This window comes from Phoca vitulina, unplaced genomic scaffold, assembly GCF_004348235.1.
Source record: "Phoca vitulina isolate PV1807 unplaced genomic scaffold, GSC_HSeal_1.0 scaffold45, whole genome shotgun sequence".
NCBI classification, from domain to species: Eukaryota; Metazoa; Chordata; class Mammalia; order Carnivora; family Phocidae; genus Phoca; species Phoca vitulina.
Genome location: NW_022589748.1, coordinates 2,324,007 through 2,348,605, shown reverse-complemented (window position 1 = coordinate 2,348,605; position 24,599 = coordinate 2,324,007). Strand labels below are relative to the sequence as shown.

Sequence of the window (24,599 nt, the reverse complement as noted above, 5' to 3'; positions counted from 1 at the left end):
TTTAGGATGCAGTTTTTATTTTCTTGGTGCGGAAGCGTTACGTGCTCGTTGTAGGAAAAAGAGGGGTGGGGGACATGGGAATAGAAATCAGCCAAAGAAGGAAACAAAAAAAACAGTCACTCAGCCCTGGGAGGGAACAGTTTTCAGCGTGCTCGTGTGTGCCCTTCCGTACCTTCCCTTCTAATCGGAATGGGATTGTGCCACCTGCATTATTCTATAACCTGCTTTTTCCACTTGGCAGCGTATCTCGAACATCCTTCCCTGCTGGTGGATGTGATCCACGCTCCCTGATTCTTAGACATTGGAGTTGTCCCCTCCTTTTATAACTGTAAAATGCATTTGTAATTTGAAAAACCAAAATTGGGAACATCACAGGAAGCACCTGCCTCGTATTCTAACCCCGCGATATCCCCCTCAAGGTGCTGGGGTATTTCCCTGGAAGCCCTGTCTCTGGGAATAATTAATGGTGTGCGTTCCGTTATTTTAAGGACACACACTCTTGTTTTGCTCCTCTGGGTCACGCATCCTCCCCCAGAAGCGGCCACGTGGGAGGGAGGCCGTGTCGTGGTCAGCACTGGGGGGGCACAACTGGGTGGATGCTTTTTAGGTGTCAACTAAGTGCATTTTGTTTGTTTTTGTTTTCGGTTGAAGGGAAACTCACACCTTGTGAACTTTGCCATTCTGATCATTTTTTTAAAACGTACAGATCAGTGGCTCTCGTGTGGCCGTGGCCACGTACAAAGGGAAATCACGTGTGGTTTCGACCCTGCTCTTCTCTTCTAGTGTCTCATCGGCAAGGTTTGCGTCGCCGAAGCGTCCGTTCACGTTCGAGTTTGTTTCAGCGTAGGTCATCCGCTCCCACGGCTCAGAATTCAGCAGGCATGCAGTGGTGGGAGTCCCAGCTCCGAGCCCCGGGAGAGCGTCCTGGTCCTGGCGGAACACAGACGGGAAGGGCAGGGAAGACGGGGCTGTTCGAGGCGGGGCAGGGACAGAAGCCGGACATGCGGTCTGAGATGTTGGAGCAGGGAAGGGAGGGGTGCGGGCCTGGCTTGCTCTTGCCCTGCTTCCCGGAGGGGTGGGCGTGCCCCGGGGGCGGGGGGGCTCTGGGTTGGTGATGCGGAGTCGGGGAGGGCCTGCTCCGGGTTCCTGGGCAGCGGGGCCATGGCTGGGCGGGAAGGTCTGGGCAGCGGCACCCTGCTGCCTCCCAGGGGACCCCACAGGTAACGCCCTTGAGCCCTGGGGCCCTGGACCTAATGTAGTGAAAAACCCAGGGGGGCGTAGACAGGAACTTCTGCTACCTTTACGTTTGCAACATCATGTGTCTAAACAGCTTGGCAGAGCCCTCCTTAAAAGGAAGCTTCCTGGTTGTTGGTCTTTCCACAGACTCCAGCCCCCTGGCCCCCACAGACAGCACTTCCATGCAGTGGTAGGGTGTGCGCGTGACTTTATTACACTGTCCCGTGCACAGGAGGCCGCAGGATGTCGTGGAAAGGGCAAAGACCTTGGAGTCAGACTGCGATCGGGCCCTTGCCTGACCCCCTTACTGGCCACAAACTAATATGCTGTTGGGCCTCTGGAAGGTGGGCACCCAGTCCCCCCGGACACAGTGCTGCACCCTTTATGTCCATGTCGTCATGCGACATTCGCAAAAGCCTGCAAAGTGGTATTTGTTAGTCCCGTTTTCAAGACGAGGAGCAACGGAGCCCAGGTTCAAGCTCACTCACTGCAAGTCTGCAGGCCGCAGCCCGGGCTGCCCGGCTCCAGAGCCCCTGCTCGGCCCTCCCCCTCGTGGCACCCCTGCCGGCCCGAGGGTGTTGTTTGTGGGGAAAAAGTGGGTTTGAGAAGCAAATTGTGGAAGCACAAACTTTATTAAAATAGAATATCCACAGACAGGTACACACAGAGAGATGATCTCAGCAGGTGAGCAAGGGGGAATTACCACCCAGATCAAAGCGCAGATTGTTCTCGGTGCCTTGGGAGCCCCTGCTGTCCCTCGCCGCGTCCTAACTCCGGTCCATGTGCATTGGTTTCGCCTGTTTGGGGACTTTGTACAATGAAGTCGTACTCACACTCTCTCTTCCATCTGGCTTCTCGCGCTCAGCACCCCACCCTGGGACTCATTCATTCCCGGGCGCATAGGGATCGTTCATTCATGCCGCGGTGGAGAATATTCCGTTGTCTAAAACAGTCGGTTTGTTTGTTCTCCTACGGGTGGACGTTAATTAGGGTTGTTTCCCGTTTGGCACCCACATGTCTAACACTGCTGGAACGTTCTATGCGCGTATCTCGATGCACGGGCCCCGCTGTGCTCTGTCTGGTGTGCACCAGGGAGTGAGGTGCTGGGTTATGGGCGGACAGAAGAGACTGCCAAGCAGCGTTTGGGAGCAGCGGAGCCGAGGTCCATTCCAGCAGCTTCGGCTCTCTTCCTGGTAGGAGCCGTTCTAACGAGCGCTGTGGCCTTATTTCCCGTTTCCCTGGTGACTAACAGTGCCGCTACTCTCGACAGTAGCGTTAGATGCTCTCTCTAAGAAAGCGCTTGCTCAGGTCTTTTGACGGTTTTTCTGTTGGATTATCCAGTCTTTTGCTAGTTGATTGGTAGGGTTTTCTTATGTTCTCCACCTGAGTCCTCTGTCAGATACACAGAAGTTGCAGACACCTGCCGTGCCGTGGCTCGCCTCTCAGTTCCTTAGTAGTGCCGTTTTGAACGGAGACGGCCACACTTTAGCGTTCAGACTTGTCACTTTATTCAGACCGGCCGCACTGCACACATCCCGAAGATTTGCCATTCAGAGAGAGGTCTGGTTTTGGCGCCTTGCTGTCTTAGGCCTGAGGGTACCTGGCCAGGCTCACTGGGCATCTTTATTTTTTATTTTTTCTTATTTTTTAAGGATTTATTTATTTTAGAGAGAGTGAGAGAGCACGAGCGGGAGGGGGAGAGAGAATGTCCAGCAGATTCCACATGGCGCGTGGAGCCCGATGCAGGGCTCGATCCCACGACCCTGAGATCACGACCTGAGTCCAAACCGAGTCCGACGCTCAGCCGACTGCACCACCCAGGCGCCCCTCACTGGGCTTCTTTAGATGACCCTGCAGGCCTGGGCAAGGAAGAAGAGAAGGGAAAGGACCGGAAATGGAACGGGGGGCAGGAGGCCAGCAGCAGGGAGGTGGAGGGTGGGCCGGCAGTGGTGCTGCTTTCGGGAGGATGAGGTGCAGGGTTCTAGAAGGTGCTACGGCCCCAGGGAACAGGTCACAGTGGTCCCAGTGCGGGGACGGGAAGGGGGGCTTGGGAGCGGAGCAGGGGTCTGTGGGGTGAGGCAGTGGATGGGAGCATTGGGCTGGAGGCCACGGTGGGACACAATCCTGAGGGCCATCCCGGAGGAAGTGGTGTACAGATTGGTGCGTCCGAGTATGGCGTGTGGAAGGGAGTGGCAGGCGAGGCCGGGGACAGCTTCTGAAGGGACTTGCGTGCCCTGGTCTGTGGCCTTGGGAGCCTGCGGGGACTGGAGGTGAGACAGGGCCATCGGGACCCTTGGCTGGATGGCGAGGGACGGGAGTAACGTCCTTGACCCTTCTTTGCTCGCATGGATCTGGGGGCTGGAGGGCCTGCCTCTGGCAGCGGTGGCGTCTCAAGAGGCTTTGGACTGGCTGCAGAGGACATGGGGAGGCTGAGCCGGAGGGGAGCTCAGAGTCCTGCCCCCGGGCCACGCGCATCCCATGCCCACCGGGTACTTTTGTCTTTCAGGACTTCCTCCGTCAAAGACAGCAGCTTTGTGGAAAAGATGAAGAAGACGGTGAGTTTTCTCCATGTCTGTGCCCTTCCCCGGGGGGTCGTGGCCCTAGTGGATGAGGGAGGCAGGCCAGCTCCGCTGGACAGGAGGGGAGAGCGGGCGCGAACATTCTCGGCTAACCAAAGCCCGAAGCTGCTCTGCCCTGCCCAGAAGGCTTACCCTCTTTTTCGGATGTTTACTTCTTGAACCAACTGCACTGTAAGACTAGCCCCTCCCTCCGACTCGGGGGGCTCTCCCTTGTCCTTCCTCCTGGTCTAGGCCCCAGGCTCGAGCAGATAGAAACCTCACACAGCTGTGGCCAGAGCCCAGCTGTGGTTTTCTCTGGTTTTGTTGAAGTATTTCGTTTTATGGGAAAGTACTACATTCAAACGCTTAAAATCCCAAACAAACTCTCCTGTCCCTGCCACTCATCACCATTGTTCTTAGCCTTTTGTGGATCCTTCTAGGGCTCCTCTATGCCACCAAAAAACCCCCAGATCCTTATTTTACATCTTTTCAGAACACAAAAGGTGGCAGTTACACACATGTCATAAACCATGCTTTTCTGTACCTGGTTTTTTTGTTTTTTGTTTTAATTTATTGATGTGTGTCAGAGCTCCTTCCATAGCAATTCCAAGACCCCTCCCTCCTTTACTGTAGCTGCCTAGTGATTTCATTCTATGACCGTGAATACAATCCTTTGTTTTTGCTCTGCCCTGTCGGTGGGGGGGAGGGGGCGTCGGACTCTTTCTAACCTTTAGCTCTTACAAACGATGCTGCTGGGACCCTGGAGACCAGTGTCCACATCTGTAAATACAGTAAAATCCCAGAAGTGGAATTGTTGGATCCAAAGGTGTGTGCATTTGTAATTGTGATAGAAGCTGCCAGATCCCCCCCCCCCCCCCCACGCCCGCCCGCCCCGGGGTCACACCAGTGCACCCTCGTTAGCTGTGTGTGGGCAAACCTGTCGCCCCACAGCCTTGCCAGGAGAGTTTATCATCCAAGTTTGGAGGTTTGCCAGTTTTCTCGGTTAAAAAAAAGCTATCTCCAATTTGCATTTTTCTTGTGAATGGGTTTCAGCAGATTCTTGTGTGTTATGCCAATGGTGTTTCTTTTTTTTATAGATTTTCTCTTCAAATCTTTTGCCCACTCTTCTGTCGGGATTGATCCTTCTCGAGGAATTCCTTAAAATGATGGAGAGTAACCCCTTGTTTGTGACACAAGTTACAAATATTTTCCCAGTTAAAAGTTTGTGTTTTGACCTGGTTCATGTGCACGCGTGTGCGTGCGTGTGCGCGTGCGCGTGTGTGCGTGTGTGTGTGTTGCCATGTAAAGTTATTCAGTGAGGGCACTTTATTCCACCTGTGACTTCTGGACTTTCAGTTATTTGCAATTTGAGTCATTAAGCCTAAAGAGAAAAGAATCCTTGCACATTTTCTTTTCAGTGCTTTCTAATACTTTCTCATTCATAATTAAAATTCAGTCTGTTGGGAATTTATCCTGCTGTACAATGCGAGGCATGGATCCACTGCTAAGCTCCATGCAGTTGCGCCCGTCTTTTCCCCACTGGTTTTATCAAATATATGATTCCCACATGCATTTGGGCCTTTTTATAGATTTTCCTGTCGCAGTACTTTGATCTGGCTGTCTGTGGACAGTATCCTACTGTTTCAGTTACTGAGGTTTTACAAAGCTTGCTTTAATTTCCATATTGCTAGGCCCTGCCCCCAACCCCACCCCAGCTCTTATTTTCCTGTTTTCCTGGCCATTATTTTATATGTATTTGTCTGGGGTAACGGCTTTAGTGAGATACAGTTTACATTGCATACAGATCACCCTTTTAAAGTATACACTTCAGTACTTTGAATGTATTCCCAGAATTGCACCAACCACCACCACCGTCCATTCTAGAACATTCGGTACCCCAAAAAGCCACCCTGTACCCATTAGCAGCCATTCCCCACTCCCTAACCCGCACCCCCCTCAGCCTGAAGCAACCGTTCATCCACTTCCTGGGCCCCTTAGAGAGTTGCCTGTTGGGGACCTTTCCTATAAACGGAATCATTCCGTGTGTGGCCTTTCGTGTCTGGCACCTTTCACTGAGCTTCGTGGCTTCGGGCTCCATTTCGTGGCACGTGCCGGCCCTGCTTTCCTTCTCATTGCCAAATCACGTTCCAGCGGAGGGATTTATTTCTCCATACGACCTCGAGGATGAAGTTGTGGGGGTAAAAAGAGCTGTTTGGATGTTGCGCTGGCTGGTGTTGGTTTCTGGATTGATGCGGGGAGAACGGATCTCTTGAACATTGAGTCTTTGTGTGCAAACTCCGGGCCTCTTGTTTCGGTTGGAATCCTTCATCGGGAGCTTCTTGCAGGTTCCTCGGAAGGGTTATCTCTAAGTACTTCATATGTTTTGATGCCGCTGTAAACATTTAGGTACTATTTCATATTCTGTTTTGTCCCCTTAACCTGAAATCCTAAGACTTCCCTGTTTTGCTAGTTTTTGTAACGATTCTTTAAAAGAACCTTTGTAGATGATCTATAGGACATTCAGGAAATAGAAAAGGTATGAGAACAATTTAAAGCAATTATAATCCATACATTTTTTTTTTCCTTTGTACCCACACGTTAGGGCTCCGTGGAAAAACCAGACAGCAGTCTAGGGCTTGAGGGCACTGGAAACCTACCGCAGAGAGACCTCATGTTACATAAAGGGACCGGAAGGTGGACATGCCTGGCTTCCGCCTCCCAGCCTTCCACATCCAGTCAGCTGGGCCTAATTTTCTGCACCCCAAGCCGCAAGGGAGTCTGGGGAATAGAGGTCTGGCTTCTCAACAGCTGCGGGAGAGGCCACAGGAAGAGGCGGGTGGAGTGAAGAGCGTGGGAGCCCGTCCGCTGGGTACCTTTCCTATCGTCTGGATTTTTATAAAGAGTATTTTGTAGTCACAGTTCTCCATGTGGAGACTATTGGTCTGCTGCTTGCTAGTCTTTCCCCTTTGTGCGTTTGTGTATAAACAAAACGCGTAGAGGTACACGTGACGTGGGTCTAGAACAAAATGGGAGTATACTGTACATACCTGTTTGGTCACCTTTTTTTTTTAACTGAACATTACATTGTGTTTTTTTCCCGTGTCATTTAATAATCTGTCCAAAGTGTGATCTCGAGCAGCTGCGTGTCTGGGTGGCCTTGGTCACCGTGCATCACAGTAGCTGCGGCAGCGAGAGGGTTGCCCCAGAGGGACTTAGGAGGACTGGAGGCAGGAAGGAAGAGGGTCCCCTTGAGGGACCCCACCTGCCTAGCCTGCCCTGCGGTCACCTGGATCTCAGGTGAAGCCTGTGACTCTTGGTCCCTCACTGACCCCACGTGTCTTGCTTTCTCTAGGGCAGGAACATCATCGTGTTCTACGGCTCCCAGACGGGGACGGCGGAGGAGTTTGCCAACCGCTTGTCCAAGGACGCCCACCGCTACGGGATGCGGGGCATGGCTGCAGACCCCGAGGAGTATGACTTGGTGAGCACTCCCCGCACCTTGGCCCTTCCAGTAGCGACGAAGGCGTCCGGAGCGTGGAGACGTGTAAGGGACTGAGCCAGCCGAAGGGACGGACAGTCATGGGCATCTCCTGTCGCTGGTCCGGGTCACCGGGTGGCCCCGGGCGTGCCGGTGTGAGCTCCCGGCGCCATGCACGTCCAGCCTCCCCTGCCCCGCACGCCATAGGCTTGCCCAGGCTGGCCGGTGCAGGGAGACGGGACTCAAGCACCTAGTGGATCGGGTCTCAGCAGTCCAGGGAGGAAGGGTTTCCCGTTTCTCCCTTGTGCCCCCAAACCGTAGCGGCAGGGGAGGCAGCCCGGGCAGCCCGGGGGGGGGGGCACTGCACGGAGCCCTGCAGCTGGGCTGTGAAACGAGGCTTTATTAGCTCGTGTATTAACTGGAACAGGAACAGGACCGGAGGGAAGGGCCCAGGGAGCCTGAGAATTGGGGATTAAGGTCCCCTGTTGGGAGCTGCAGGATGCCCCTGTCCCCCATCGGCTCCCCTCAGGTCACCCCAGGCCTGTCTGCCGGACTTAGTGCTCACGTCCTGCTTTCCACTGCCCCCAGCCTCTCCTGCAGGGGGCGCAGGGCAGGCTCGCCTTGCTCATTGGCCTCCTGGCATTGGCTGTTTGTCCTTTCCTGAGCATGGCGATGGAAACTTCCAGCCATCTGCTTGCCTGTTTATGGGGGCGGGGGGGGGGGGGGGGGGGGGGGGGTAGGAGAGCTAATGCCAGCCAGGTCGCCGGCCCCAGGGAGGGGAAGAGGCTGGCCAGGAACAGGTGGTCCTGGGAGAAGTCCGGAGTTGCCATCCTGCTCCTCCCCGGATGGGGTCCTTGTGGGTCATGGCCCAGGCCTGACCTGTACACGGCCCAGCGTTTTAGTCTCAGGGACCAGCACCGCCACCCCTCTGGCTGCAGATCTCTGTGTTAGGTTGGTCAACGGTTGGTAAGGAATTTGCGAGAGCCCAGGCTCCGCTGTGCTCCTGGGACTTTGCGGGACGAAGAGGCTCTCCCCCAGGGGCCCAGGTTCTGAGTGCCAGCTGGGGGCTCAGCACCCAGGCCCTCACCCGTGTTCATCTGTGCCTGCCGTTCCCTCCCCTCGGGAAATACACCCCCCTCCACTCCAAACTGCAGATGTCTAACTGTCCCACGCACCGGTTCAGCCCCCTCCGTGCAGGCCTCCCTGACTGCTCGGTGCCCTGTCCTGAAGGAATCCCCGGCCGACCCGGAGCCTGTGGGACACCCCTGCTGGCAGCTGCCCCGGGCAGGGCCTGGGCCCACCTGTCTGCATCCCATCAGGCACAGACCTGACGTGGCTCAGTCAGGGTTGTTGGGCCCGGGCCCTGCTCTTGTGTCCCCAGGCCGACCTGGGCAGCCTGCCGGACATCGAGAACTCCCTGGCCGTGTTCTGCATGGCCACCTATGGTGAGGGGGACCCCACGGACAACGCCCAGGACTTCTACGACTGGCTCCAGGAGACCAACTTGGACCTCACTGGAGTCAAGTATGCGGTGAGTCACCCCATCTTCTCTGCAGTGGCTTTCCCTGCCTGTGGCACCTCTCCCGGGCCTCTGGACCCCCGTGTCCAAGGGGAAAGCCTCCCTCCCGTTCCCACCTCACTCTGATCGGCCAGGGCGCTTCAAGCTGGGGGGCCTGGCGGGGAGGCCAGGGGGAGGCTGCTCCGGGGACAGCCCTCTCTTCTGGCCTGGGCCCCGTGCTGAGCGTCTCCTCCCGTGTCCCTGGCCCCACTTTGCTCCCCGGGGGCACGGGCTGCGGGAGCTGACAGGCGAGAAAGGTGAAGCAGGCTGGCCCCGATTTGGCTGGGCCAGGAGCGCCGGGTAGGGACGGTGAGTTGCCCCTGCTGCTCACCCAGGGGTGAGGCTTACAGGCTGCAGGTCACCAAAACCCAGCCACTTCCGGGGGCCAAGGTGGCCCACCTCACCATGCCGGGCATCTGGCAGCCGTGGAGGCCCGAGCGTGCATGCCGTGTGGCCGGCTCGGGGGAAACCCACCCCTGACCCTGACCCAGCCTCAGACCCGCCCCTCTGCCCGCACAGGTGTTTGGTCTTGGGAACAAGACCTATGAGCACTTCAATGCCATGGGCAAGTACGTGGACAAGCGGCTGGAGCAGCTCGGCGCCCAGCGGATCTTTGAGCTGGGGATGGGCGATGACGATGGGAAGTGAGTGCCCCCCACCCCAGCCCCGGAGCCCACTGGGGTTAGGGCCGACTGTGGCACGCGAGGGGAGGGGAGCACAAAGCCACGTGTCAGCGAGCCTGCTGCCAGGCACACCCCGAGGCAAGGGAAGGCGGTCTCCACCCCCCACCTGCACCCCCTTCTTTGCCTCGCCCCCTCCTCTCGGCTGTCCCGGCCCCGGGGTTTGCACAGACCCTCCAAATGCTGCCCGGCGCCGTGGGTTACATCCCTGAGAGGCCCTCGGGCTCCCCGGGGCTGGGCTCATTCCCTCGTGTCGCCAGCCTGGAGGAGGACTTCCTGACGTGGCGTGAGCAGTTCTGGCCGGCCGTGTGCGAGCACTTTGGGGTGGAAGCCACCGGAGAGGAGTGCAGGTGAGTGTGTGCCCGCAGGCTGGGCGGGGAGCGAGCGCCCCCCAAGGGTGGGAGAGCTGGCCTGCGGGGGCCCCGGCGGGGACCCCACGAGAAGCCGGTAGAAGCTGTCCCAGAGCGCGAGATTGGGTCCAGGCACTCGGGCTCTGCTGGGCAGTACTGGGCAGTGGGGGCTTTCCTTACCTTCTCACGGAATGGCCTCAAAGCCGGCAGCTCGCCAGGCCCCCCCAGCCCTCCTCCTTGTCGGCTCCCTCTCCTTCCCACCGCCTCCAGACCCTCCCTGCAGCGGGGTGGCAGGCATGGTCTCAGTCCCCGTCCCTGAGGCAGCCTCCCTCCTCCCAGGCCCCTCCCCGCCTCACCCTGTCTCCCCTTTCCAGCATTCGCCAGTATGGGCTGGTGGTCCACCCAGACATAGACCCGGCCAAGGTGTACATGGGAGAGGTGGGCCGTCTGAAGAGCTATGAGAACCAGAAACCGTGAGTAGAGAGCGCGCGTGGGGTCCCGGGGCCCACTGAGCAGCCAGCAGTCCTGTGTCCGCTCCTTATCTCCACCCTCGTCCCGGAGCGGGCAGGGGTGGGGGCACCCATGATTTCCTCCCCACCGCACAGGAGGGCATAAGGCCCAGAGCAGAGAGGCGGAGGCCACCCTCGGGCCCTCCCAGTGGTCCCCCAGGCCAGGGCACCACACCTGGCAGACTGGCACTGGGTCCGTTAGTGCTTCCTTTGACCTTTTGCCCTGTAAAGATCCTGGGGCGGGGAGGCCCAGATCCGTGCCTGGACCAGGACAGCGTGAGTCTGGCTGAACTCTGGCAGAAGGGCTCACTTTCCTTAAAACCCACCTCGGTATTTGGACTTTTTTGTCCAAAAACAGTATTCCTCTCTCGGGCCCCTGACTCACCTTACCCCTGGGTGCCACCCGGACCCTTGGAGCCGCCCAGGAAAAATCCCCCCGTTACCCCAGAATTTAAGACCAGCGACTGTGCAGAGTAAAACTGCTGGTGCACGGTCCAGGGCATGTGGGGTGAAGGAGCTCTGCTCCAGTCACTGGGGGGCCCGGGCACCCTCGGTCTTGAGGAGCCGTCTTCAAGGGGCCTGGTCCTCCTGCGCACTCAGCCTGCAAACAGGTAGCACGTGGAGGGTCTCCCCGGGTTTTAGGGGCCAGCCTCTGTTTCCTTATTTGTAAATAGGGAACTGATAACCTAGTTCTGCCCACTTTGGGGGGTTGTTGGGGGCCCTGCCTTGGATCGGGCTGGGAGAACCTTTCACATATTTGGAGAGTCTTCCTGGGGCCCTTGGAGGCCGGCTCTAAGGTTCCCTGTGTTCTGTGAAACCTGAGGGGTCCCCTGGGGGCAGGGAGATTCAGACTGCCGTCCCGGCCAATCACTGCGCTGCTCTCTTCCCCACCCAGCCCCTTCGATGCCAAGAATCCCTTCTTGGCTGCTGTCACTGCCAACCGGAAGCTGAACCAGGGAACAGAGCGCCACTTCATGCACCTGGAATTAGACATCTCAGACTCCAAACTCAGGTGCCAGCAGCCGCCCCCTCCCCCAGCCCTCTGGGCCTCTGGGCCGCCTTCCCCGACCCCTCCTGAGCCTCACATTCCCCTCGACCCCCACCCCCAGGTATGAATCTGGGGACCATGTGGCCATTTACCCAGCCAATGACTCTACCCTGGTCAGCCAGCTCGGTGAGATCCTGGGTGCCGACCTGGATGTCGTCATGTCCCTGAACAATCTCGATGGTGAGTCCCCGAATCCAGGCTGGGGGCCCCCCTGCCGCCCCAGGCCAGGCCCGAGCCCCCACAGTTCCAGGTGCTGGAGCAGACCTGCTGGTCAGCGGCCACTGAGCCCAGGCCCTCGTCCTCCTCTCCCCCCGCAGAGGAGTCCAACAAGAAGCACCCCTTCCCCTGCCCCACCTCCTACCGCACGGCCCTCACCTACTACCTGGACATCACGAACCCGCCTCGCACCAACGTGCTCTACGAGCTGGCCCAGCACGCGTCCGAGCCCTCGGAGCAGGAGCAGCTGCGCAGGATGGCCTCCTCCTCGGGCGAGGGCAAGGTAGGCCCGGCCCGGCCCTCCCCTCCTGCACCCCGGTGTCCCGGGCCCGCCCCAGCCACGCCCTCGCCTCCTGCACCCCGGCCCCGCCCCCCGCGCCTCACCCCGCTGCCGGCCTCCGCAGGAGCTGTACCTGAGCTGGGTGGTGGAGGCCCGGAGGCACATCCTGGCCATCCTGCAGGACTACCCGTCCCTGCGGCCCCCCATCGACCACCTGTGCGAGCTGCTGCCCCGGCTCCAGGCCCGCTACTACTCCATCGCCTCGTCCTCCAAGGTGCGTGGCCGGCCTCGGGGGCCGGGGACGGGGCCGGGGCCGGCGGCAAGGGGCCTCGGGCGTGCGCTCACCCCTGCCCCGCCCCCGCCAGGTCCACCCCAACTCCGTGCACATCTGTGCCGTGGCCGTGGAGTACGAAACCAAGTCCGGCCGCGTCAACAAGGGTGTGGCCACCAGCTGGCTGCGGGCCAAGGAGCCCGCCGGGGAGAACGGCCGCCGGGCCCTGGTGCCCATGTTCGTGCGCAAGTCCCAGTTCCGCCTGCCCTTCAAGGCCACCACGCCGGTCATCCTGGTGGGTCCCGGCACCGGGGTGGCCCCGTTCATCGGCTTCATCCAGGAGCGGGCCTGGCTGCGGCAGCAGGGTGAGCACGTGGGCCCGGGGCGGGGTCCCGCGGGGGTCAGGCGTGCCTCCCCTCCCCCCCTTGCCCAGCACGGCCTCACCCCTGCCCCGCCACCAGGCAAGGAGGTGGGGGAGACGCTGCTCTACTATGGCTGCCGCCGCTCGGACGAGGACTACCTGTACCGCGAGGAGCTGGCCGGGTTCCACCAGGACGGCTCCCTCACCCAGCTCAACGTGGCCGTCTCCCGGGAGCAGCCCCACAAGGTGAGACCTCGGGCCGCCCCTCGGGGCCGGGGTGCTGGGACTCCGGGCCGGGGTGGGGGGGCCTCCTCACAGTGCCCCCCCCCCCCAGGTCTACGTGCAGCACTTACTGAAGAGGGACAAGGAGCACCTGTGGCAGCTGATCCACGAGGGCGGCGCCCACATCTACGTCTGCGGGTGAGCGAGGGCAGAGCAGGGGGAGGGACGAGGCCCACCCGCCCGCGGGTACCCCCTTGCCCAGCGCCCCCTCCTTCCTGCCCCAGGGACGCTCGGAACATGGCGAGGGACGTGCAGAACACCTTCTACGACATCGTGGCCGACGGGGGGGCCATGGAGCACACCCAGGCCGTGGACTACATCAAGAAGCTGATGACCAAGGGCCGCTACTCCCTGGACGTGTGGAGCTAGGGGCCGCCCGGCCTGCCTCTGCCCCTCGGGCCCCTGCAGACTCGCTTCCCCGTGTAATCACTGCCCTCGCTCCCTTCTGCCAGGGTCCTGGGTGGTTTGTGCGCGGCCTCGCCCCCGGGAGGCAGGCCCAGGGACAGAGACTGGTCCGGGCCCCGGGCGCACACCGGCCCCGGGTCAAGAGTGTGGATTTTGTAAACCCCTCGGGCCCTTGGGGGCTGAACAGAACGGGCTCTGAGCTGAGCTGGGCCCCAACTCCCTCCACGTTATTTTCAATGACTGTAAATAATTTTAAATGATCTCTGGTCCTTGGAATAAAGTTCTGTTTTCGGTATTTGCTATTGCTTGGGTAGATCCGGGGCCTCCCCCTGGGCCTCCTTAACTCAGAGCCCCAAGAGGCCATGTGGGGGTGGCGCCAAGGCCCGCGCCTGACCCTTTGGAGAGCACACACCTCAAGCCACCTTTCTGCCACTCTTCCTTTATTCAGGCTGCTGGCCCCCAGCTCCCTGCAGGCCCGGAGCTCAGGCCCAGTCCTCTCCAGCGTCGCCTTCGGGGCCCACAGAGCCCACAAAACTCCAGGGAGAGCAGAAGGGACCCTCCCAGATGAGGGAAGCCCCCTACCCTCTCAAAGGGGACAGAAGCCCCTACCAGGCCAGAGGGGCCATAGGGAGCTGGGTGGGCATGGCGGGCAGGCCCAGACTCATTCTTTCTTGCTCCCATGTCTTTGACTGTGGAATTTCTGGTGCACAACCCGCAGGGTGGTGAAGAAGTTGCCAAGGAATAGGAGGAGGAAGGGGAAGCCACACATGAGCACCTGGGGGGAGAAGCGGGGTCAGGACTGGGCCGGGCGCTGGCCCTCGCAGTGTCCTTCCTCCTCCCCGGGTCCCCGGGCTCACCTGCCACTCCTTGCACTCGGGGTCCCGGGCCAGGCTGAACAAGGTCAGCGCGTTAAAAAGCTGCCAGAACTGGGGGGGATGGAGGGTTTCAAACAGAAGCCGGTCCCCACGAGGGCCCACAGCCAGAACCCGGGATGCCTGGCCAGACACACCGGGGGGCAGAGACAACTTACGTGTCCAAAGAAAAGAAAGGGCAGCAGGAAGGTGAGGCCCCGCCACATCCAGGACTGGAAGCCCTCTGCAGGGAGAAGCGGGGGGGACACGGTCTCTCAGCCCCACAGAGTCGGGAAAGGACGGGCCCTTCCCGGCCCCCGTCAGGATTCCCGAGAGAGGAGGCCGTGCCCGGCTCACCCACAGTGAGGTCCATGGTGTGCCTCTCGCCCAAGGCCCGCAGGCGGTATAGACAGCCGCTTTGGTAGTAATACTGCAGGAACTGCACGAAGCCTGGGGGTGGGGGGCAGCGGAACTGGGCTGGAGCTCACAGTCCTTGGCACCCCCTCCCCGTGGGGGGGCTCCCGAGCGGAGCAGGGCCCTCTGAGACACTCACTCTGGTACATGGAGAAGGACAGGAACTGGTTCCGGAACTTCTGGTACATGAGGCCGTCAGGCCTAAGGCAGAAAGCAGCGGGAAGGGGAGGGAGCTCAGGGACACCCTCTCTCTCTGCCCCGTGCTCCCCTGCACCCCCCACCCCCCAGGCCCTGGGAGCCAAGTCTGGCCACTCACCATGTCAGCATGACTCCCGACAAGAAGGTGGACACGTAATGATGGAAAACCCACCAGCCTTTGATCCTGTATGGGGAAGCCGCTGTCACTCCTGTCCCCTCGGCCCCGAGGATTGATGCACGGGGACGGGGAGCCAGGCTGCGGTGGCAGGAAGCCAGTACCCCGATCCCGGGCCTGCTCCTCTGGGACCCATGGCCCCCGCGCCCCTGGGTCCCCCCCGTGCCCCCCCCCCCCCGCCCCGGGAGCCCACCGGGAGCCGTTGTTGATGAGAATGCTCTCCCGGATGGTCAGCGTGCAGTAGTACCAGACCAGCAGGAAGTTGAAGGCGGCGTCCGTCACCCTGCGGAGGGCACAGAGGATGTGGGTGCCAGCGCCCACACGGAGCGGGGCGCGGCCCCGGGCAGCGGGACACCCACCTGGAGTTGAGGAGGAAGCGGCAGGTGAAGGAGATGAGGATGAGGATGATGGTGAGGTAGAGCTTGAACTTCTCATACTCGTCCTTGTAGGCAAACCTGGGTGGGCACACACTCGTGGCACAGGCTGGGGTGCCGGCAGGGCCCACCCTCGCCTCGGCCCGGAGGGAGGCTCCTGCTCCGGACGTGCTTCCGCAGGCGGCTCGGGGCCGGCACTCCGGGGGGCTGAGCCCGGGAAGCGGGGGCAGAACGGAAAGGACCCGGGAGGGTGGAGAGCAGGGTTGGGACCCAGCCCACGACAGCGAATTACTTAGCCTGCTTGCTCAGGAGTGTCACGTTGACATTGCCCAGAACCAGGCTCAGGTACAACCTAGGGGAGGGGGACACCAGGTAAAGAGAGGCCCCCAGGGAGAGGAAAGCTGTGGCACAGAGCCGGGGACCCCCCGGCTTCCCACGGCAGCGGCTTAGGGTTCTGACCCGGGGGGTGATGCACACCAGCTCCCCAGGAAGGAACCACTGGGGCGCAGCCTTTCTGCCTGCTCCCGGGTAAACCAACATCCCCTCCCTCGCCTCCCCCCTCCCAGGGTCCCCCCCTTAGGGCCTCCAGGGTATCCCCTGGGAGCCATGCCCACAGCTCCTATTGTCCCTGTGGGCCTTGGGCAGGACTCAGTGCCTGTGTGCATGCCCACCCGTCACCGACCCCCTCCCCGGGTTCCCGCTACCTCCGAGACCCTTCGGCCCTGAGTCTGCCGCAGCAGCCGCACCACGGCCACACCAGGCCCCTCCCAGCCAGGAAGGGCTCCCTCAGCTCAGAAACCCCTCGCACTCCGACCCGAGTGCCCAGCCTCCCAAGCCGGTTTCAACAGGCGGACCCTGGCCTCACTGAGGCTTCCAGGCCCCCGAGCCCGGTCTCCTTTCCCAAGCCAGCTGAGTCCCAGGCCCCCCTTCCACGACAGCCCCTTGTCAACCCCACCACCCCCGGCCTCTTGCCGCCGTCACTCCCGCCGACGGAGCCTGTCTGGCCCTCCTCTGCCAGACGAACCCCAAGAGGGGACCAAGTCCCACGTGTGCAGGACGCAGCACACCCACACACGAGCTCCTGCTCACGCTCGGGCCGTTGGGCCCAGGCTCAGAGTGGTTAAGGGACTTGCCAGGGACTTGCGAAGACGCGCTGGAGTGCAGCGGGCACTGGACTGGGCCGCCTCTCAGCACCGCCACCGGCTCCCTACGCCATCCCTGCGGAGGCCCTGTCAAACCCTCCCCCCGGCTGACATCTCCGGGGGCCCCTCCTCACCAGCTCTAAACACCCTCCCATCGCAAGTGAGAAGGGCCCGCGCCCCGCCCTTCCCACCTCCCCAGTGGTTTCCCTTTGCTGGGTCTGTGCTCCAAGGGCCCGCGCTCTCGGCAGGGAGACGTGCTCCAGTCTTCCCTGGGTACCAAGTAACACGGACCCCTGGGCACAAGCCTCCCCCTGCCCCCACGCGCACGAGTTCCACTCGCTGGTTTCGCCTTCTGCTCCCAGCCAAGCTTTTGAAGAGCTGCCTACACTCGCCTGTCCCCCCATCAGCCACCTCCACCTCCACCAACCTGCAGAGCGCTCCTCTCCCCGACTCCCTGACTCCGGCAGACACCGCCCCTTCTGTGTGGCTCCTGACCACCCCCACCACCGGGCTGTCTGGTCTGAGGCTATCAGCTGCTCCTTCCCCCCACCCCGTCGCCCTCTGGGACATGCTCCTTTCCAGCCGTCTTGCTGCCCCAGGCCTCCGCTGGATGATTTTTACTCACCCTAGGGTTGTGCTCTGGCCCCTGCCATCCCCCTCGGTGACCGTGGCTGGCCTAAGGGTCGCTCTGCCCAGCCTACTGGGCCCGAGGCCAGCTCCGAAACCTGGCTTCGCCTCTGGTCTCATCACCACCCCCCACCCTGAGCTCTGGCCACTCGCGCCATTTCCACCCTCCCGTGCCTGCCAGGCTCCCTCCTTGATCCTCTACGCTTTCCCTGACCTCCAAGCTGGGCGAGGAGCCCCTCACTGTGCTCCTCCATTCCCTGTCCTTCCGCCACAAAACACCCATCTCCGTGAGCTGTCACCATCGCTTGAGTTGTCCCCCCAGCCTGACTGCTCAGCCCACAGTGGGTCCAGGCACCATCTGCTGGCCAAGTGACCAAGCAGAGGAGACCACGCTTCAGGCCACTCTCCCAGGGGCGTCTAGGAACTGAGCTTGGGGGAGGGGGGGTCTCACCCATTCTTCTTGGGCAAATAGGCCTCCATATCGAAGAAGAGGCCCTGGCGCTCCTTGATCTGGTTCTCCAGCTCCTGGGCAGCCTCCTTGGCCCCCGACTGAAGGGAGGGTTTGCATCTGTAGGTGGGCCCACGGAAGCCAGAGTCAGAGCAGCCCCCCCCCCCCCAGTATCACACCTGACACCTGTGGGGCAGGAAGCGAACATGGCCCAGCAGGCGGAGAAGCCACGCCCTGGGACACTCAAGGGTGAGTGCCTGCTCTCCCCCCACCCCAGATCTGACCCCCAGCCCTAGGCCCGGGGGTATTGGAGGCTTGGGGGAATCAAGGACGGGGCGGGGGGGGGGGGGTCCTAACTTCTTTAGGACAAGAGCCAGCTCCTGGAGCCGCTTCTTCTGCCGCGTGATGGCGCTGGTACAACCGCTCTGCAGCTTGGTCAGCTCCTCCAGCTTCAGGCGGTAGAGCCGGTGGGTGTCCTGGGGCAGCGGGCGGGGGGGCCAGAGTGAGACCAGAGTGAGCCGGAGCCTGCTGGGCAGAAGGCGGGGCACGCACTCCCCCCGGGCTCTTTGGGAGGGTCTGAGCAGGAAAGGACGCAGCCAGCTGAGGGACTCCCTGAGGTTGCCCTCTCCCCCATGCAGGCCAGGAGATGGGGCTCCCCCTGCAAGCCCAGAAACAGCACCCCTGTCCCAGAAGCAGACTAGGTCCCAGAGGCTTTGTTTCATCTCAGCCCACCTACTAGCGGGCCCCGCCCAGCTCTGTGCCACCCTGAGTTCGGATTCCAGGCACAAGGGTCTACCTTCGGGACCAGTCAGGTGCCTTCAGGCAGCCACTCTGGTTCTCTGCGATCCCCCTGCCTACCCAGGCTGCTAGTGCAGAGGGAGCTGGGGCTGTCCAAGCAGCCTGCCGCTCTGGCCCTCCCAGCATCTGCCTCCCAGGTTAAAGGTCATCAGGCTTCAGCCCTTAGAATTCCTGCCTTTAAGACCAGTCCTTTTACCCCTCCCCCAGCACCTTTGGCCCAAAGCCTCCCAGAGCACTTTGCCCTGGTGGGTGAGTTTCCAGAAAAGCAGCCTGGAGACAACAAAGGGCAGCGTGAGGAAGGTCAGGAAGGGGTGGCCAGGCTGGGAAAGTAGGTCTGCCCTGCTCAGGACTGGCAGGGGCACGAGCGGCGGCAGCGTTAGCCTGGCCAGGGAGCGGCAAGGCTTCAGTGCAGACAGGAAGGGGCTGGAACCAGTCCAGGAGAGACAAAGGCATGACCGAATACACAGCTAGCCCAGGCTCTACCCTTTCCAGGTCTTGTTTCTCGTGCCTTAAAGGGGCCACCACACCCCTTCAAAACCCAACATGAGCCACATCTGTCTACCCCTACCAACCACTTTCTCCTGACGGAGACCAGCAGCCTTCTCCCCTGCTGGCCTCCCCACAGAACGGCACAATGGTCCACACAAGCCAGATCCCCACGATTCCTCCCAGGGCTCGCCAGGGGTATCAGAAAGGTTCCAAGCCCGTCCGGGCCCATGAGGTCCCTGCAGGGTCTGGCCCACCCGCTCCTCCCCTCCCTCTCCTTCCAGCAGCCACATAACCCTGCCTTCGTGGGCGCTGTCCTTCAGCCTGCACGGGGCCCCGCCCCCATCCAGGCACTTCACCTGAACACCACTTCCCCTGGCTGGGCCGGGCCGCTGCCCTCGCCGCACTCAGCCCAGCCCCCCTGCGGGGCCCTAGAGCCACGCCGGCGCCCACGGCATGTTTGCTGAGTGACTGACCCAAGGTTGGGCCCGGCCGGCTTTGACTCAGGGGACCACTCTCCTGGGAGAGGACGGGGTAGGGGTCGGGGCCTGAAGGAGGCCCCCCCCGCAGAAGGCCCCAGGTCCGCCAGACTCAGTGGGTTTCCGCCAGGGTCGCAGCGGCCGCGCGGACGATGGGGGCTGCCGCCGGACACTCATTTGAGGCCGAGGGGAGGGTCCAGCCAGGACCACCAGGACCCGGGGCCTCGCCACCCTCCGGAGCGACGCTGGGGTCCCCGACCCTTGACCCAGAACCCCCCACTGCTGACCCACGGCTGCCCGACCCTCGACCTCGAGCCAGAGAGACGTGGCTCAGGGTCAATGGGCGCCCGCACTGGCACTCACCTGGATGGTCTGGAAGTCCTGCTGCAGCTCCTCCCAGTCCCGCAGGCAGTCCCCCAGCGGGCCCGGGGCCGGGGGATGCATGGCTGCCGGGGCCACGCACCGGACAAGCCGAGTCAAGGACCGCGCCGCAACCCCGGCCCGCCCGAGGGGCCTCCGCCGCCTCCGCCGCCGCCCCCGTCCGCTTCCGGGCTCGCGCCGCCACCACCACCAATGGGAAAAGGCCTGGAACGGCTAGCGCGCTAGCCCCGCCCCCCGCCTGAGCCAATCCGGGCCCGGGGCGGGCCCGGGGCGGGGCCAAGCGCAGCAGGGGCGCTCTCCCCGCCACGCTCGGCGGGCCTGGGGCTGGCGCGGTGGTGGTTGCCGACTCGGGGCTCGGCGGGTCTTGCCGACCGCGTGGTGTGGCCACAGAGCTCTGGCCCGTCATGCTGGTAGTAAACCGAGGCCCACGGAGGTGACCCCTGCCTCAAACACTCTCGTCCTTGGGAAAGCTGCGCCTCTGCCCGGAGAGGATTCTGAGCCTCTTTTCTCGGCTGGATTTTCACAGCGGCCGCCTTCCTACTGTCTCCCTGCCTCCAGGCTCACCGCTACTGTTCTTTCAGAGCCACCAGCCTGCGGTCCTAATGCACCAGCCTAATCCCCACCATGTCCCTGACGGAAACTTACCAGTGGCTCTGCCCTTCCCACCAGGTCCCTAACCCACAGAGCCATCGCTTGCAGCCTTCCCAATCTCTGTTCCAGCTCCTATCCTAACTGATCCCAAGCCTGCGCTGACCGGAAAGCCCTTATCCGTAGAGCAAAACCCCACTCCTTGAGGGCTTGAGCTTCCTTTGGGAGGAGGGGGAATCCACCCTCCTGCAGAGTCCTGGGAGGTGAGATGGCTTTCACCTCTCTGTCCCTCCCTGGCTGCACGCAGGTGGCAGGGAGTGTCTGCTGAATGACATGGACATCCCAAATTCCCTGTCCATCTTCTGCCCTCTCCTGACTGGTGCTGTGGGTGCAGCCAGCACTAGGAAGTACATTCTGAAGAAAAGTCCCTTTAAGACCTGAGGAATTTCTAGAAACATGGGTGTAGTAGATAGGAGGGGTGGAAATCTCTCTTTGGGGAACCCAGCCAGGAGGAATGGGGAGCAAGAAAAGGAAATCTGAACAAGTCATCAACGGGCAGAGTGGTGGGAGTGCTGGGACCCGGGATGAGACAGGGTGTACTTGTGCCAGGAGCCTGGCACCTGGGCCAACCCTGGGCCTGGCAGATCTCCACCCATGGGGGCACTGTGACACCCTGTGGACCAACACAAGGCAGGGGGAACCCTTGGAGCTCCTCCAAGCCAGCCTCCAAAGGGTCCAGGTCATTGGGGGTATGTGGGATAGCTGCTCAGGAGCCAGATGCTCTTCCAGAGGCAGCCTCAGAAGAGCAGTGGGGGTGGGCCAGGAAAACCCAGGGATGGGGGCTCTCGCTGAGTCTGAGCAGAGTACGCCTGCTCTGGGGCGTGAACGAGGAGCCTGAGAAGAACCACTGCAAGAGGCTGACACAAGACTCCAGGCAGCAAAGGCCTTCTCTTTCCACACCAACCTGGTTACACAGCCTGGCCCACTACCCACAAGAGGCCCCCAAGTGAAGTTCTTCAGGACCCATAGCTGGACCACAGAGAAGATCAGTAGAGTGGATCCCAGATGTCTGTGACAGAGTCTCCGAGGATGACCTTCTCCCACTCCGACAGCTGAGCCACCAAGCCCCGATTGGGATGCACGTTGTTTTTGCACTTCTTGACATAGGCCCAGGACTTCTGTCAATGCAAGGAGAGAAAGCAGACTTCAGGGTTGGACTGGGGCCAGCTCAGGAGGGACAGGAGGCACCTGCCCATGGGCCAGCAACATGGCTTAATGGCTAGACATAGAAACAGCAGCAACCCAAGGTTAATACATCAGGGCAAGGAGTCATAGGAACTGGCTCTGTTCTGAGCAAGCTCCTCTGCTGCTAGATATGGAGACAGAGATCATTCTTTCAGATGGCCCCTGTGAAGGTTCAGACAACATGGGTGAAAACTCCTGTGGGCAGGAGAGCACCATGCCCATGCCTGTCACACAATGCAACCTCAACAAAGGTTTGCATTGTGAACAGAAAAATTCATGGAAAGGGGAAGAGAACTATGGGGGAAATTCTCCAAAGGGAAACTGAAGCCACTTTCTTTCAGGTGTCCACCTTAAAACGCAGGAGGGAAAAGGACAAGCTGGTCTCCGTCTGGATGGAGGACAGAGGAAAAAGGAAAAGGCCAAACTAGGAAGAGAAGAAATGCATCCCAACCTAATAAAGACCATATATGACAAGCCCAAGAGTAACATCATACTCAGTGGTGAAAGACTGAAAGCTTTTCCTCTAAGATCAGGAACAAGAGAAGGATGCTAACTTTCATCACTTCTATTCAACATTGTACTAGAAGTCCTAACCAGAACAAAAAAGGGAGGGGAGGAGGGAAGGAGGGAAGGAGGGAAGGAGCGAAGGAGGGAAGGAGGGAAGGAGGGAAGGAGGAAGGAGGAAGGAGGAAGGGAAGGGAAGGGAAGGGAAGGAAAGGAAAAGGAAAGGAGGGAAAAGAAAGAGGCATCCAAACTGGAGAAGTAAAATTACCTCTGTTTGCAGATGACATGGTTTCATGTGTAGAAAACCTTAAAGATTATACCAAAAAAATCTGTCAGAATAAATGAATTTAGCAATGTTGCCACATTACAAAATCAACACTCAAAATCAGTTGCATATCTATACACTAACGATGAACAATCTGAAAAGTAAATTAAGAACACAATTCCATTTACAATAGCATCAATACTTAGGAATAAACTTAACCAAGGAGGTAAAAGACCTGTACCGTGAAAATTATGAAACATGGCTGAAAGAAACTTAAAAAGATGCAAATAAATGGAAAGACAACCTATGCACATGGATAGGAAGACTTGATACTGTTAGGATGTCACTACTACTCAAAGTATCTATAGATTTAATGCAATCTCTACTAAATCCCAACAGCATTTCTCGCAGAAATTGAAAAACCAATCCTAAAATTCATATGGAATCTCAAGTGACCCCCAAATAGACAAACAATCTTGAAAAAAGAGAACAGCACTGGAATTCTCATACTTCCTGATTTCAAATCTCAAAACTACAGTGATCAAAAAGTGTGGTACTGGCATAAAGACAGACATTTAGAACAAAGGAACAGGAGAGACAGCCCAGAAATAAGCCCTTGCATATACGGCCAAATGGCTTCAACAAGAGTGTCAAAACCATTCAAAGGAGAAAGGACAGTCTTTTCAACAAATGGTGCTGGGAAAACTGGATATCCATATGCAAAAGAGTCAAGCTGGACCCCTACCTCACACCATGTACAAAATAAACTCAAAATGATTGAAAACCTAAATGTGAGAGCTTAAACTATAAAAATCCTAGATGAAAACATAGGAGAAATGCTTCATAACATTGGATTTGGCAATGATTTCTCTGATAAGACACCAAAAGCACAGGTGATTAAAAAATGGACAAATTGGACTACATCAAAATAACAAACTTCTATGCATCAAAAGACACGATCAACAGAGTGAAAAGGCAGCCACAGAATGGGAGGAAACATTCCAAAAATCATATATCTGATTTATATCCAGGTGTTAATATGAAGAATATAGAAAGAGCTCCTAAAACTCAACAATAGTAACAACAAAAACCCAAACAACCCAATTAAAAAACAGGCAAAGAACTTGAATAGACATTTCTCCAAAGGATAAATGAATGATCAATAAGCACATGAAAAGATTTGCTCAACATCACTAATCATTAGGGAAATGCAAATCAAAACTACAATGAGATACCACCTCACACCCATTAAGATAATTATATAAAAAAAAAACAAAAACAGAACGCAACAAGCATTGGCAAGGATGTAGAGAAACTTGAACCCTTCTGCACTGTTGGTGGGAATGTAAAATGGTGCAGCCTCTATGGAAAAACAGTATGGAGATTCCTCAAAAAATTAAAAATAGAGATACCATATAATCCAGCAATTCCACTTCTGGGTATCTACCCAAAAGAACTGAAAGCAGGGTCTTGAAGAGATATTTATACACCCATATTTGTAGCAGCATTATTCACAATACCTAAAACATGGAAGCAACCCAAGTGTCCATCAATGGATGAATAGAAAAACAAACTGTGCCATACATACACAATGGAATATTATTCTATCTTTAAAAAGAAGGAAATTCTGACACACGAGACAACATGGATTTACCTTGGGGACGTTATGAGAAGTGAAATAAACCAGGCAACAAAAAGACAAATACTGTGTGATCCACTGATATGAGGTACCTAGAGTAGTTGAGATCATAGAGACAGGGAGTAGAATAGTGGCTGCACGGCCTGAGGGAGGCGAGAACAGGGAGTTAGTGTTTAATAGGCATAGAGTTTCAGATTTACAAGATGAAAAGAGTTATGGGGATGGATGATGGTGAAGGCTGTACGACACTAGAAAGTACTTAATACCACTGAACTGTACACTTTAAAAAAATGGTTAAGGGGTGCCTGGGTGGCTCAGTCGGTTAAATGTCCAACTCTTGGTTTTGGCTCGGGTCATGATCTCAGGGTCATGAGATCAAGCCCCATGTCGGGCTCCACGTTCAGTGTGGAGTCTGCTTGAGAGATTCTCTCTCCCTCTGCCCTGCCCCCCTCTTGCATGTGCTCTCTCTAAAATAAATAAAATCATTTAAAAAGTGGTTAAGATGGTAAATGTTACATTATGTGTATTCTAACACAATAAAAAGAGAGAAAAAAACTACAATGAGATGCCACCTCATACCCATTAGGATGGCTACCATTTAATAAAAAACAACAACAGAGAATACAAGTGTTGGCAAGGATGTGGAGAAACTGGAACCCTTGTGCACTGTTGGTAGGAGTGTAAAATGGTGTAACTGCCATGGAAAACAGTAGAGTGATTACTCAAAAAAGTAAAAATAGAATTACCATATGA

At 58.4% G+C, this 24,599-nt stretch overlaps 3 protein-coding genes across 14 annotated transcripts in view; 1 reads left to right on the top strand and 2 right to left on the bottom strand.

Annotated features, from left to right (window-relative positions):
- The window catches only part of LOC116648646 (NADPH--cytochrome P450 reductase), a 60,592-nt gene extending 47,065 nt beyond the window's left edge, over positions 1-13,527 (top strand). For all 6 annotated transcript variants that reach the window (XM_032430756.1, XM_032430755.1, XM_032430757.1 and 3 more), the window contains 14 exons: positions 3,743-3,791; positions 7,147-7,275; positions 8,654-8,803; positions 9,350-9,474; positions 9,771-9,860; positions 10,235-10,333; positions 11,265-11,381; positions 11,479-11,597; positions 11,735-11,916; positions 12,038-12,187; positions 12,279-12,549; positions 12,646-12,791; positions 12,880-12,965; positions 13,052-13,527. In XM_032430756.1, coding sequence (XP_032286647.1) covers positions 3,743-3,791; positions 7,147-7,275; positions 8,654-8,803; positions 9,350-9,474; positions 9,771-9,860; positions 10,235-10,333; positions 11,265-11,381; positions 11,479-11,597; positions 11,735-11,916; positions 12,038-12,187; positions 12,279-12,549; positions 12,646-12,791; positions 12,880-12,965; positions 13,052-13,196 — 1,858 coding nt within the window. In that variant the 3' untranslated portion in view covers positions 13,197-13,527. The remainder of the gene's footprint in view (positions 1-3,742; positions 3,792-7,146; positions 7,276-8,653; positions 8,804-9,349; positions 9,475-9,770; positions 9,861-10,234; positions 10,334-11,264; positions 11,382-11,478; positions 11,598-11,734; positions 11,917-12,037; positions 12,188-12,278; positions 12,550-12,645; positions 12,792-12,879; positions 12,966-13,051) is intronic.
- Positions 13,528-13,657: 130 nt separating this feature from the next.
- On the bottom strand, positions 13,658-19,774 carry TMEM120A (transmembrane protein 120A). Its single transcript, XM_032430760.1, has 12 exons — positions 19,588-19,774; positions 17,819-17,937; positions 17,465-17,581; positions 15,537-15,596; positions 15,230-15,325; positions 15,064-15,153; positions 14,814-14,879; positions 14,637-14,698; positions 14,441-14,533; positions 14,263-14,327; positions 14,090-14,158; positions 13,658-14,007 (listed from the first exon to the last, which is right to left on the bottom strand). The coding sequence occupies exons 1-12, from the start codon at positions 19,666-19,668 to the stop codon at positions 13,894-13,896; spliced, it is 1,032 nt and encodes a 343-aa protein (XP_032286651.1). The 5' UTR covers positions 19,669-19,774; the 3' UTR covers positions 13,658-13,893.
- Positions 19,775-19,991: 217 nt separating this feature from the next.
- Positions 19,992-24,599, bottom strand: part of STYXL1 (serine/threonine/tyrosine interacting like 1) — a 63,053-nt gene continuing 58,445 nt past the window's right edge. For 6 of the 7 annotated variants that reach the window (XM_032430735.1, XM_032430737.1, XM_032430739.1 and 3 more), the window contains one exon: positions 19,992-21,371. In XM_032430735.1, coding sequence (XP_032286626.1) covers positions 20,329-21,371 — 1,043 coding nt within the window. In that variant the 3' untranslated portion in view covers positions 19,992-20,328. The remainder of the gene's footprint in view (positions 21,372-24,599) is intronic. The other variant, XM_032430741.1, reaches the window with a different exon arrangement.

Excerpts from the sequence above, each read along its gene's own strand:
- TMEM120A (XM_032430760.1), bottom strand. The coding sequence starts at position 19,668 with ATGCATCCCCCGGCCCCGGGCCCGCTGGGGGACTGCCTGCGGGACTGG. Across the intron at positions 15,154-15,229 it reads CGCTTCCTCCTCAACTCCAG|GGTGACGGACGCCGCCTTCA; the intron begins GTGGGTGTCCCG and ends TGCCCTCCGCAG. Across the intron at positions 14,534-14,636 it reads GTCCTTCTCCATGTACCAGA|GCTTCGTGCAGTTCCTGCAG; the intron begins GTGAGTGTCTCA and ends CCCCACCCCCAG.